At 52.9% G+C, this 12,134-nt stretch overlaps 4 protein-coding genes across 4 annotated transcripts; 2 read left to right on the top strand and 2 right to left on the bottom strand.

The window, feature by feature from the left end:
* Window positions 1-421: 421 nt before the first annotated feature.
* Window positions 422-1,844, top strand: PFICI_08068 (uncharacterized protein; the record flags this gene model as incomplete). The annotated part of the gene is made up of 3 exons (XM_007836649.1): window positions 422-521; window positions 670-810; window positions 889-1,844. The coding sequence occupies 3 exons, from the start codon at window positions 422-424 to the stop codon at window positions 1,842-1,844; spliced, it is 1,197 nt and encodes a 398-aa protein (XP_007834840.1).
* An 821-nt stretch (window positions 1,845-2,665) lies between these two features.
* PFICI_08067 (uncharacterized protein) lies at window positions 2,666-4,696 on the bottom strand (the record flags this gene model as incomplete). The annotated part of the gene is made up of 3 exons (XM_007836648.1): window positions 2,666-3,752; window positions 3,827-4,451; window positions 4,528-4,696. 3 exons carry the CDS (start codon window positions 4,694-4,696, stop codon window positions 2,666-2,668), a joined length of 1,881 nt encoding a protein of 626 aa, XP_007834839.1.
* Window positions 4,697-6,298: 1,602 nt separating this feature from the next.
* Window positions 6,299-8,332, top strand: PFICI_08066 (uncharacterized protein; the record flags this gene model as incomplete). Its single annotated transcript, XM_007836647.1, has 1 exon — window positions 6,299-8,332. The coding sequence occupies one exon, from the start codon at window positions 6,299-6,301 to the stop codon at window positions 8,330-8,332; it is 2,034 nt and encodes a 677-aa protein (XP_007834838.1).
* A 296-nt stretch (window positions 8,333-8,628) lies between these two features.
* PFICI_08065 (uncharacterized protein) lies at window positions 8,629-12,024 on the bottom strand (the record flags this gene model as incomplete). Its single annotated transcript, XM_007836646.1, has 2 exons — window positions 8,629-8,854; window positions 8,915-12,024. 2 exons carry the CDS (start codon window positions 12,022-12,024, stop codon window positions 8,629-8,631), a joined length of 3,336 nt encoding a protein of 1,111 aa, XP_007834837.1.
* Window positions 12,025-12,134: the final 110 nt, after the last annotated feature.

Raw genomic sequence — 12,134 nt, 5'->3', positions numbered from 1 at the left:
GGACCAAGGCAACAATTGTGAGTCTACACAACCAAGAAGAATTCAGGTTTCATCCTCCCCAGTGCACCCACCCTGTTGGCTAATCCCATCAAACCTCTCAACCACCATCTCCTTTCGTCTGATACTTTCCACGAGTATCTCTAATTTCTGCTCTTGTCGTCTGCGTGGCAGTGCTTGCAACTTCCTGCAGCACGCAACCAACCATCCATTTCATAGTTTTCACCTCACTCACTGCTCAAGAACCTTTCAAAGCATCTACTGATCCCGCTTCTTTCTCTAAAGCGCAACTCCTTCCTACCCAGTTTCTTCCTAAGCAACGCATTCTGCAACGCGCTGAACACAACAACCAACCAACTACCAGACGTGTTTCATCACAACCCAAAACACATCCCATTTCTCCAACAACACATCTTCCACCAAGATGGCTTCAAAGTCCACCACAAACTTCCGCAGTTACGAAGCTCAGGCTCGCCTGTTGGCAGCCGTCATCGCAACTGCCAAGCCCAGACTCGACTACAAGGGTAAGTTAATTTTTCATCGTGATGTTTCCAACCTTTTCTGTTTGATGCTTCTTTCTTTCTTCCCGCCGTACCTCCTTTGGGCCATCCGTCCCTCACTTTCAGGCAGAGTCACGCGTTGGGTGATCGTAGGCTGATGAGTCTATCCCAGAGATCGCAAGACACATGGGATCCGATGCCACACACTCCGCGATCGACCACCGCCTCCGACCCATCAAGCAATTAGCCAAACTTCAGGAAAAATGCGTCGAGCAGGGCAAAGACCCCATGAACCTTCCTGTTGAGAAAGCCGGTATGGCTTTGCGTTCTTGCCGTTGATGCTTGTAAAAATTATCTACACGAGTATACTAACCTTTTTTTTCATTGATAGAGATCCAGAAGCTTTTTGGCGAGTCCACCCCCGCTGGACTGGAATTCCACTTCCGTGAGGTCAAGGCCATTGGCAAGGCCCAGCAAGACGCTGTCAGCACCGGCGGTGATCCTACTCAAGTTACTGTCGGTACTGCAGCAAAGGGTGGCAAGCAGGGCAAGGCCAAGACCCAACGATCGGCTCCCAGCACTCCCGCCACCAGCCGCAAGCGCCAGGCCCCTGTTAATGGAGCAGCCACCACGGGTGGCCGCGGTCGCAAGCAGGTCAAGCGCGAGCCCAGCTTGGATGATGATATCAAGAGCGATATTGACTCGCCCGAGGAGAATTTCGATGAGCTGGACATTCAGCAGACTCCTTCCAAGTTCCCATCTCGTGCTCAGCGCAACCCAGCCTATACGGTGGATAACAGCACCACTAACTCTGACCTGGATTCTCCCGTTTTCCATCAGCCTTATGCTGTGACCCAGGCTGAGAATCAGGCCCGAGCCCAGGCCATGTACAAGCCCGACGACTTTTACGGCAAGCCTGGCGATGCTCAGGGCAACAACGGTCCCACTCCTCATCGATCCATCTTTGGCGGCGGTGATGGTGCTACCTGGTCCGCCGGCCCTTCCCACCCTGTTGCTCACACCACGGAGCAGAGCGAGGACGAGCTGATGGAGATTGACGGTAGCCAGTTCTCTGCCGCCCGCAAGACCACCAATGGTCCCCCCAAAGCCGCCACCGCCAAGCGTGCTGCCGCCACTACTCCCAAGCAGTCCAAGAAGGCCATCAAGGAGGATCCGTTCGAGGACTCTACCACTAACACCGGCGACTTCCTCGACCTGACCTCGACACCCAGCAAGCGAGGCGGCCTGCCCCTCCCCTCTTCGGCCTATCCCTCCGCCGACCAGCAGGACGACTGGGCCACCAGCTTTGATGATCAGGGTGATTACTACGGTGATGGCGAGGTCTAAAATTCCTCTCTGAATGCCATCTTCCTGTTGGTCCTATGCATTGGACTGTGTTCGAGCTACTAGTCTCATCTCTCAACTAACGGCATCTCGCAAAGCCTTTTTTCATCAAGGGTACCTCAGGGGTTCGACAACACCCTTTACGTCTTTCTGCACTACTACACACACACCAGTCGATACACACGACCCAGCAATGTCTTGCATTTGTCCTTCATCTGAGTATATTCTCAGTTCTGCGATTCCTCTGATGAAGGAAGCATATACCAATCGTTTCGTTCTGACCCCCAGGAAACCCTCGGCAGGTTACATTTCTCCTGTTTCCAACTCGCATTATAGGAAAGTGAGCTTTGCGCTTGGACTTTTCCACCGTCTCGCCATTGACCTTTAAAGGTCTAGGAGACTCGTTGTACAAAATTGTCGTTGAGAATCGTGTCTAGACTCGGATTCGATTTTTACCTTCCCGGCATCGGCGTCTATCTTTTCTCCCCATGAGATCAATTTCTCCCCAAAGTCTGTTGTTGTGCGTTTTCTTTGCGCTTTAGTCCGCCGCAGTTTCTGTACTTCTCGGCTGCTGGCATCTTCTCTTCTTTTTAGTTGTAGATAGAAGGAGAATAAGAGTTGTACAAAATACTGTTCCTGAATTTATACGTGTCGATGTTGTGTGGCACTTGCTATTGGTGAAAATGACGATCACTTTCTTGTGGTATTGTTTCACATTATCAAGGTTGTCACTATTAAGTGCTACTGATACGCCAGCGTGGCCAAATTTGGTGACAATTTAATATTGTAATTGTGAAGCTACACGTATGCTTATACAAGAATCTCTAACATCCCATGGGTGTCGACAAGTCTACCAGTCCATCGGTATCCAGTGTACTCGCCGATGAACCACCCGGGCCGTCGGCCAGAATCTCTTCCAGGTCCTTGACCTTCTTGATGCGCCAAAACTGCTGCACGCCAGCCACGAAGCGCTCAGAGCAGCGATCAATATTCTCTTCCGACTCGGCGGCAAAGCAGAGCCGGAAATAGGCCCAGCCTCTCTGTTCCCGAATCTCGGGCGTGGCGCTGAACATGAAACCCGGGCTCACCAGCACCAGGTAAGGCTTGCGCGTCAAAAAGATCATGAGCGCCGTCGACAGGGCCACGCCGTTGATGACGTTGCCGGCCGAGCCCACAGCCTTCCACAGCGGGTGCGTCTCGTAGCGCATGCGCAACCACAGGAACATGCCACCGCGGGGCCAGTCGAAATCATACAGCTGCGTCTTGGTAATGACGCCCCAGTCCGAGTCGGCGTCCCGGGACGGCGTGCTCTGCTTGAGTTGGTAGGCGCCCTCCTCGAGAATCGAGCTCATCCGTTGCATGCGACGCTCGTACATGCCGCGCAGTCCAGCGAGCCAGCGAACCCAGCCGTCGACGTTCCAGCCGGTAAAGGTGTTTTGATTCTTGGCCACCTGGAAGCGCGACGTGGCCTCGGGCTGATGTCCAATCAGAATCTCGGCGAGCATGGACTGCACAAAGCCCGATGGTCCCTGGGTACCCGTCTCGCCGATGCGGACAAAGCGCTCGCAAATCTCGGGAGACGCGGTGATGTATCCGACACGGCAACCGGGGGCGACAGTCTTGGAGAAAGTATCAAGACGCACAACACGACCATCGATGTCAATGTTGAGGAATGACGGGGCTAGCGAGTCCAGATAAGGATATCCAGACGTCCGGGCCAAGGTGTTTGCCATCTCGGGCTTGGGCGTGGGCAGGCCACGTGCCTTGGCTTCCTCGACGATGGCCGAAGGGTACTGAAGATACCAATATGGATCATCCTCAATGATGATCACATCGTACTTGCTGCAGACGGCGTAGATTTCCTTGCGACGCTCCAGGGACAGTACACCACTGGTCGGGTTGTGACCCATACTAGTATTGAGGCGTTAGAAGTGGACCCATGGAACAAATTGATAGACACGGAATTGGCAAGGAAATTTACTCACGTCACAGTATACATCATGTGCGGCCTCTTTCCCTTGGCGGGGTCCCAGTTGGCGAGGACATCTTCCAGTCCTCCAGGGCCGTCCACAGCCATGCCACCCTCGTCCATTTCCACGGGCACGACTTGTACGCCTCGCGGCTGCGCCTGGCTGAGGACATTGCCGTACATGAAGACCTCGCTCAAGAGACCCGGCCGCTCGCTAATGTCGTCCTTGCCTTCGTTCCATATGTTTGTGAACAACTCCAGCGATTTGGACATGCCATCGGTCGAGCCGACTGTGAGGACCACCTCGGGTCCGCCTCGGTACGGGACATTGGGGTGTAAGTTCTCGCGGGCAAATTGTCTGAGAAATGAGACGAGTGGTGGGTAGCCGCTGGCCTGGCCATACTGCAGAGCCGTTGCCAAGTCAATCTTCTTGAGCGGATCGGAGGGAGTAGCGAGCGCCGGGACAGTGATGTGCGATGCGGCGGACGGGTCGGACTTCTTGTGACTCGAGATGGAGGTGGATTCCAATCGCGACGAGATGGAGTCTGCGGTTGGGTGGTTTGGCGAGGGCGTGAATCTCTCAGGTTTTGCCGCCTGCGCCTCGAGGGTATCGTAAGGGAAGAAGCTTCTATGCGGTAGACCTGGAAGCGTGGTAATACGGTTATCAGTATGATTATCGCAAAGATGCCAAGGCGGGGGCGATAACAGAGAGCATACCTCCAGCGAGCTGTCCAATGCCGGGGATCAGAAAGTACTTGTAGTACTCCTTCATTTTGCTCGGCGTGCGCCTCTTGGTCACCTCTGAGTAGTGATGGCTCATGTCCTTGGGCAGCGGCTTGGAGGACTCGCCTCGCGCAAGCTGCTCGATCCATTGGGCCTCTTCCATGATGGGCAACAATAACTATCACGAAGCCAAAGCAGCTAGAACAGACGAGATGGACGCAGGTGATGTCAAGAATCAAGATGGGCAAATTAGGTCGTTCTCATAGGAAATGGATTCAGGCAGATGCAGACAAAAAGGTTAAGAAAGTCTGTATCTCAACCAACGGATAATAGATCTAACCTAGATTCCGAGGATGGAGCTTCTCCATTCGGAGGCGCATCCCGCATCTGGGGGGCAGACGGATGTATCATATCATGACCCTTGGTGGATGTCGCCTTCTTACGAGCTGACGGCTTACAAATGGGGATTGAATGGTGCCTTATCTCCAGCGACTTTCTAGTCTCGGATGAGCAAGGGATCAATAACGGTGTGTGGGCTAGTCGGGCTAGTCGCCATGCAAGATAGCTCCAGGTCCGGGCCAATCAGCGAGAGGTCATGTTGAATTCTATATTCCTTGTCAAAGACCTTCTACACAATGTATCATATAGACACTCTTTATAAACTGATGTATTCGACTTCGACTCAACTCTGTGGAGTCCGGCTATATAGATTCTATCGATCACTTGCTCGTCATTCCTCCAAAAGCACAATTAAAGCATGAACCAAAAACAGCGTAAAAAGGGTCCCGTTCCAGCTTGTGGGCATTGCTTGGCCCCATCACAGAGGTATGGCGAAATCCTGCATCTTTCTTGGTCAATCGAGCTGGCCTAGATGATCCGAACTGTATTGGCTATGAGACAACAACCAATGCCGGTCACACGAGCCACAGCTGTTTGGCATGTCGCACAAAAACGGGCGAGTGACACGACAGCAGCTACCGGCAGAAATGGCGTCTTTATACTCCATAGTGCCAGTCTGCGCCTTCATGCGGTCCCCAAGATTGTGCTTCTGGTAGGACATTGGCTCATAACTTTCCCTACCACATGGACAACTCCTTACAATGAACTCACAAGGCATGGATGATGGAGTCTGACCCCATATCCCAGAACTTATTGATGCAGAATACTTAGGGCCAAGATTATAGTTGGTTCCTGAAAGGACTATTTCGGGCCATTTGCGTTAACTCGCTCGTGACGGCACTTGATCTTGTATTAAATTGTCGACTAAAACTACCTTGGTCACTGGTGAGTTCATGGCAGACAGGGGGGGCCGGCATAGCCAACACTACATACCGACGGCCCAGTGCCTCAATCAACTCAATGCTGACCGGAGACGCGGTTTGTGGCGGCCGATCACGCCGGTAGCGGGGCAATTTCTGGGAGCAGTGGAATTTGTCTGGTCCAAGCTAATGACGCCCCGAAGCCCCGTTGCACAATGACGACGGGCTGAGATTTTTCTACATAAATCTTGCTGGTTTCTTGTCACGCGAGATTCAGTTGCTTTCGACCGCGAAGTGAACTCGGAGGACCAGTTTTGCGTCCTAAAGTTCGTCTACTTGGCTGAGTGTTAGCCGATTTCGGCACAATTGAGCATCGGCAGTTACTTGCGCTGCCAGGAGAACTAGGAGACCACCGACCCAACTCGCCCTGATAACCGATTTATACCAATCCAAATCTTTCTTTCTTGTCAATTCGAGTATTCTAACATCTATCCGACCTTGACAAGATGGAGAAAATCACCGACAAGATCGCCGCCCTGCCGGCTGATGCGAATTACTTCTCGCTCGAATTCTTCCCGCCCAAGACGGCCATGGGCTTTTCCAACCTGCGCGACCGTCTCGACCGCATGGCTCGCGCCCTCCGACCGCTGTTTGTAAACGTGACTTGGGGCGCCGGAGGATCGACTGCCAGCAAGTCCCTCGAGCTCGCCGAAATATGCCAGCGCGAACTCAACCTTACGACTTGTCTGCACCTGACCTGCACCAACATGAGCCGGAAGCAGATCGATGGCGCTCTGGAGGATGCCAAGGCTCTGGGAATACGAAACATTCTGGCATTGAGAGGCGATCCGCCCCGGGCGGCCGAGTATCAAGACCCGAACGAGGACCCGGAAAACGCTATCGACGAGGGGTTCGTGTGGGCGATTGATCTAGTGCGATACATCAAGAAGAACTATGGCGACTACTTCTGTATCGGTGTCGCCGCGTACCCAGAGGGCCACGCTGATGAGAGTCACCCCATGGGCCAGAGCCTGGAGCACGATCTTCCTTACCTGGTTGAGAAGACTCAGGCTGGCGCCGACTTTATCATGACCCAGCTCTTCTTTGACACGGATGCCTATGAAAAGTTTGAGCGCACACTGAGAGAGCACCCGAGCGGCGCCTTCAACAATGTTCCGATCCTGCCCGGTCTCATGCCTATTCAGAGCTATCAGATGATCAAGAGAACTACCAAGCTCAGCCACGCCAGAATCCCGGATCACCTGATGGCTCGTCTGGACGCCGTCAAGAAGGATGACGAAAAGGTCAAGAGCGTTGGTGTGGACATTGTCAGTGAAATCATTGAAAAGGTCAAGGCGATCAAGAGTAGAACCCCGGGCCCACGCGGCTTCCATTTCTACACATTGAACCTGGAAAAGGCGGTTTCCTTCATCATCGAGAGAAGCGACCTGATTCCCCCGACCACTCCTGACGATCTCGAAGAAGAGGCCGTGGTGGATGATCTCATCTCCGTCCCGACTCTCCAGGTTAATGGCTCCGCCCACGATTCGACGGCTGTTGCTTCGCTTCGACGCAGCTCGCGCCGACACTCTTCGATCGGTTCGGACCCTCGCAACCGGGTCATTGTCAGTGACCGACCACTATCGCACCCCGAATACGAAACGAGCGCAGCCGACGCCAGCATACCTGCCGAGCCGATCAACACGCGCGCCAACACTCTTGCCATCTCCGAAGGAGAGGGAGTCCTGGGACGGGAGGCAACGTGGGATGACTTTCCCAACGGTCGATGGGGTGATGCTAGATCACCAGCGTACGGAGAGATTGACGGCTACGGCCCAACGCTGCACGTAACCAATGCGCAAGCGCTCAAGCTCTGGGGCCATCCCACGAAGCGGGAAGACATTAGCAATCTCTTTGTCAAACACCTCCAGGGCGAGCTCGAGGCGATACCGTGGAGCGAAGAGGACCTCAATGCCGAGACCAACACGATTGCTCCGCAACTCTTGCAGCTCAACACCAAGGGCTGGTGGACCGTGGCGTCGCAGCCCGCCATCAACGGCCTCCCGTCGACCGACCCGACGTTTGGCTGGGGTCCCACGCAGGGCTTTGTGTTCCAAAAGGCCTTTGTCGAGTTCTTTGTGCCCTCGGCCGAGTGGAAGGTTCTCTACGAGAAACTGCAGAGCTCCGAGGTCCAGGATACCGTCTGCTTCTACGCCGCCAACGCCAAGGGCGACTTTGTGTCGTCGGACATGACGGGCGGGCTCGAGGGCCAGCAGGTGCGGCAGGCGAGCACCAATGCCGTGACGTGGGGCGTGTTCCCCGGCAAGGAGATTGTCACGCCCACCATTATCGAAGAGGTCAGTTTCCGGGCCTGGAGCGAGGAGGCGTTTGGCATCTTTGCCGAGTGGGCCAAGGTCTACGGCAAGGAGTCGGAAAGCGCCAAGCTGCTCGAGGGCACTCTACAGGACTTGTGGCTGGTCAACATCATCCACCACGACTATGTCGAAAAGGATGCGCTCTGGAATCTGCTGCTCAACTAGACATGTCTCACCTCCATCCCCAGAGTTGGAAAAGCACATAATAAAGACAATGATACATTTAAACGTTTCTCAATCTTAAACAAAATACTTCAAGGTGTTATTGAGAGAACAGCACCCAACATTGGCGCTAATATTTATCTGACATGCGTGATTGACAGAAATCTAGTTTGCCTTGTCACTTGAACAGCCCGCACGTAAATGGAACAACGATCAGCCACAGGGAGGCATTGTCGACCCTTCTAGAACGCCAGTTAGTGCTAGAAACATAATGAATTTTTCTTTTCTCCATATCCTTTTCAATTAGAGTCGCTGTCCTTCTTTTCAGGCTCTTGGCCATTTGCCCCTTCGTCTGTCTTCGTCCCGTCGGTTTCTTTTGCCTCCGAGCTATCCTTTTCCGGTACAGCTGGAGGTGGCGAGTCTACTTTCTTGGAATTGACGATATTTAGGAGATATTCTCCAGTGTCACCGAACCCTTCGATCTTGGAGAGGCGGGTGATGAGGTAATTGATATCGTATGCCATGCTAAAGATGACCAATATTAGTTTATGCAAGATTTCGTACGGTCGACATGAGATAGCTTACCGCTTGACACCGCTCTCCTCCTTGACCTCATGCCCCTGCAGCGCCCTACCCAGCTGAGTCTTATAACTTTCGAACACTGGCGCCATGATTAGGCGCACCGTGTCCTCAGGTAAGTGCTTGGTGAGAACGCGGTGCAATGTGACAGTCTCCTTGGCCAAGGTCTCCACGTAAGCATTCACGCCAATCTGGCCATCATCCGGAAGTCGTTTGTTCCAGTCCACTGCCTTCATCGTCTTGGTATGAGCTGCCGCACGGCCGCTCATAATTTCGACAAGCTTGTCATAGAGGCTGTTCTGGTGCTCTTGGTATAGTCGCTTCACCTTGTCGAACTCGCCCATCAAAGCAGATACGGAGGCATTGTTGACGTTCGGTCCAGAGCCGGCATGCCGCCGCACGAATTCTCGGACGTGCGGGATCAGTGTTGATACAAATGCAAAGGCCCGTGATGCCAATGCTAGATGTTTAGTGGTGATATTCTTCAGACCTGCAGAGCGGAGGGCACCAGCTCCAAGGATCAATTGAGTACAGCGGCTATTAAACAGTTGTAGGTAAGCAATCAGAGAAGACGAAATATCCGGGGCCATGGAGGGAATGCCCGCTGTCAGGTGCAAGAAATGCGACATGCCCTCGAGACATAGGATGGCTGAATTTGGCAATATGAAGGATTCTCCTTCGATGATCGCACTTCGAGTTTTCTCCTTTGGTGCTCCGCCATTTGACTCGGACCGCGGTCGTCCATTCGTCGCCGGAGCCGCTTCTGTGTACGGATTCCAAATATCCTTGCCCACCGACCACGCCTCGGCATCTTTGGTGCTAGAATCGAGGATGCGTTCGAGTAAAACGGTATCCTTTTCTGCAAAGTCTTTGGCGCTCCATTGATCAATATCCATTCCTTGTACAAGACTTTGCTTCTCCGAATCGCCATGATATTGGATGAAATCCTTAATTTGTGTATTGACCACTGTCTTTAGCGAGGTACCGCTGCGGCCGGATATGGATTCGCACTCGTTGGCAAAATACAGATTCAAGGTAAAGTACCGCAAAAACCAAACGAGTGGCAGGTGTGTGCTTTGTTCAGCTCGGACCCGTAGCACCTTCACAATCTTCTCTTGCGCAATGTCTACAGCTTGACCCAGAAGATTTGCCATGTCCATGGTCAAGTGGATGTCTTCCTGCAGCTCACGGTTTGCGCTATTGAGCGGTGGCGATTTCAAAGGAGGTGGAGAGCGTAGGCCAAACATGGGATCTGGATCCGGTGTTTGTCCCATGGAACTGGCGACGTCAAAGAGGACTTTGACCTGCGTAGTCAGTCTCCGCAGTGTCTCGGTAACACTTATATAAATCTTCTGGTAGAGATCTTCGGCATCCTGGTAGTCCAATGCTCTCAAGTTTCGCGCTAGGATGGAGGATTTCTCTTGCTGTGAGAGTCTACTGACGCTTGAGGTGGATGTCGAATTAATGGTCATGTTGTCATCGTCGTTTGAACTTGGTAGTGGTCGCCGAATGAGACTTCGGATTTCACGTAGGACAACCTCGCGATAAGAGGCTATAGCCGTGGTGACATGCTTCGACTGATGCAAGCCAGAGAGTATGGGCATCAAATCTGCACGCAGTTTGTCAATCGAGCTCAAATAAGCCGGCGGCTTCGACGTGTCCCTCTTATGACCACCCCGAGACCGATTTGCAGAAGAGCTCCATCGAAGTAAAACTTCGTGACTTGAGATAGTATCAATGTGGTGTCTCAAATCCCCAAGCAGTATGTCAATAAATTTGGACTCAAACGCCTTTCCAATACGGTACCGGAGAGTCGACATGTCGCCTGTAACTCCTTGGAGTGCAGTCGCTTCCCTCAAGTCCATCAACGGTAGCCCGGAGTCTGGCTTGGAGCCGGCAATGATCGGTCTGCTCCGCCCAGCCATCAAATTCTCCAAGCCTTCAATGCTCTCAAGTGCTTTTTCCACTTCTCCTGCATCGACTTGAGACTCGCACACCGCAACAGCCTCTACAATTTCACGGAGCTGTTGTATAGCGTTATTCAGTTGTTGTAGGTTCTCCCTCCGACGACGCTTTTGCACTATTTCCAGACCACTTGTAGCAATTTCGTGATCCAAAGCTTCCAATTCTTTTCGCAATGTCTTGATCCTGTCCACAGATTCTGCAGCTTCCGAGTGGAGCTCTCTTAAAGAACCAAGCGCAGTGAAAAAGGTGGTCGAAGCAGTTGATATGGAGTTGATGAGGTGCATTTCAATGGTGTCCATGTACCATGACAACTTTTCTTGGAGAATTGCATTGGTAGCGAGGGCCTTCCGAGGAGCGCTAGCATTCCCATTCAACATCGCCTTGTCATCTGTCGACCCTGATGCTTGTCGAACCACCTCGGATCGCTCGCTAACTACGTCAAACGTTCGAGGGTTTTCCAGATGAAAGTCCTCTTCAAAGTAAACATTCGGAATAGTGTTGAGCGGTGGCGGTCCTTGTACAGCTCTTCTTCCGAAACCTGAGCTGGATCGACGGCGCATCTGGGGTGACTCCATTGGTGACATGGTTAACGATGCATTTGATGGCTTGCGAGAACTTGTCGGCCGTCCACGATTTGCGCCAGGGGTAAGATGACCGTCGTCTGCGAAGTTTGTCAAGTCCGACTTTCGCCTGAACACCAGATCTGACCCGTCCTCTTCGCTTTCCTTCACTCGGCGCAATTGTTCGTATAGAGCGCCCACTTGTGACAAGTACGGTTTGAATTCAGAAGCATCAATATGCGGTATGTTGGTCAGGGTTACTGGGGGTATATCCCTTGCCGTCGGAGGTTTGTGCGCGCTGGAAGCCGGAGCAGTTGTATGTGGTAATAAGCCGGTTCGGACAATAGGGGGCTGCAGGAGAGTAGATATGGCATTTTGGCCACTCTCAGTGACCGGCTGGCCCCAACTACTCGCGGTATCAAGATGACCTCCTATAGAATGTATCGAACTTGCGTTCGAACCTCGTCTTCCAGCCGTAAACGATGAGACCGAGCCCTGTCGGTGAAAGGGAAACTCGCCGCGACCCTTGGGAGACGATAGCGGTGACGACAAGCTGTCCATGGACAAGCGGGCCTCGCGATTAGAAAACATGGCGGCAGCGTCGGAAGAGAGGCCGGGCGTGTATGCCGCTCGAAAGTATTATGTAGGCCCAATGGCTGGTCGACAATAGCCTCTCGAGACTACCGGGAGATCATAGCTGT

This window comes from Pestalotiopsis fici (assembly GCF_000516985.1).
Source record: "Pestalotiopsis fici W106-1 unplaced genomic scaffold PFICI_Scf_5, whole genome shotgun sequence".
Lineage (NCBI taxonomy): Eukaryota > Fungi > Ascomycota > Sordariomycetes > Amphisphaeriales > Sporocadaceae > Pestalotiopsis > Pestalotiopsis fici.
The sequence above is the reverse complement of the archived record's forward strand: the minus strand, read 5'-3'. Positions and strand labels throughout refer to the sequence as shown.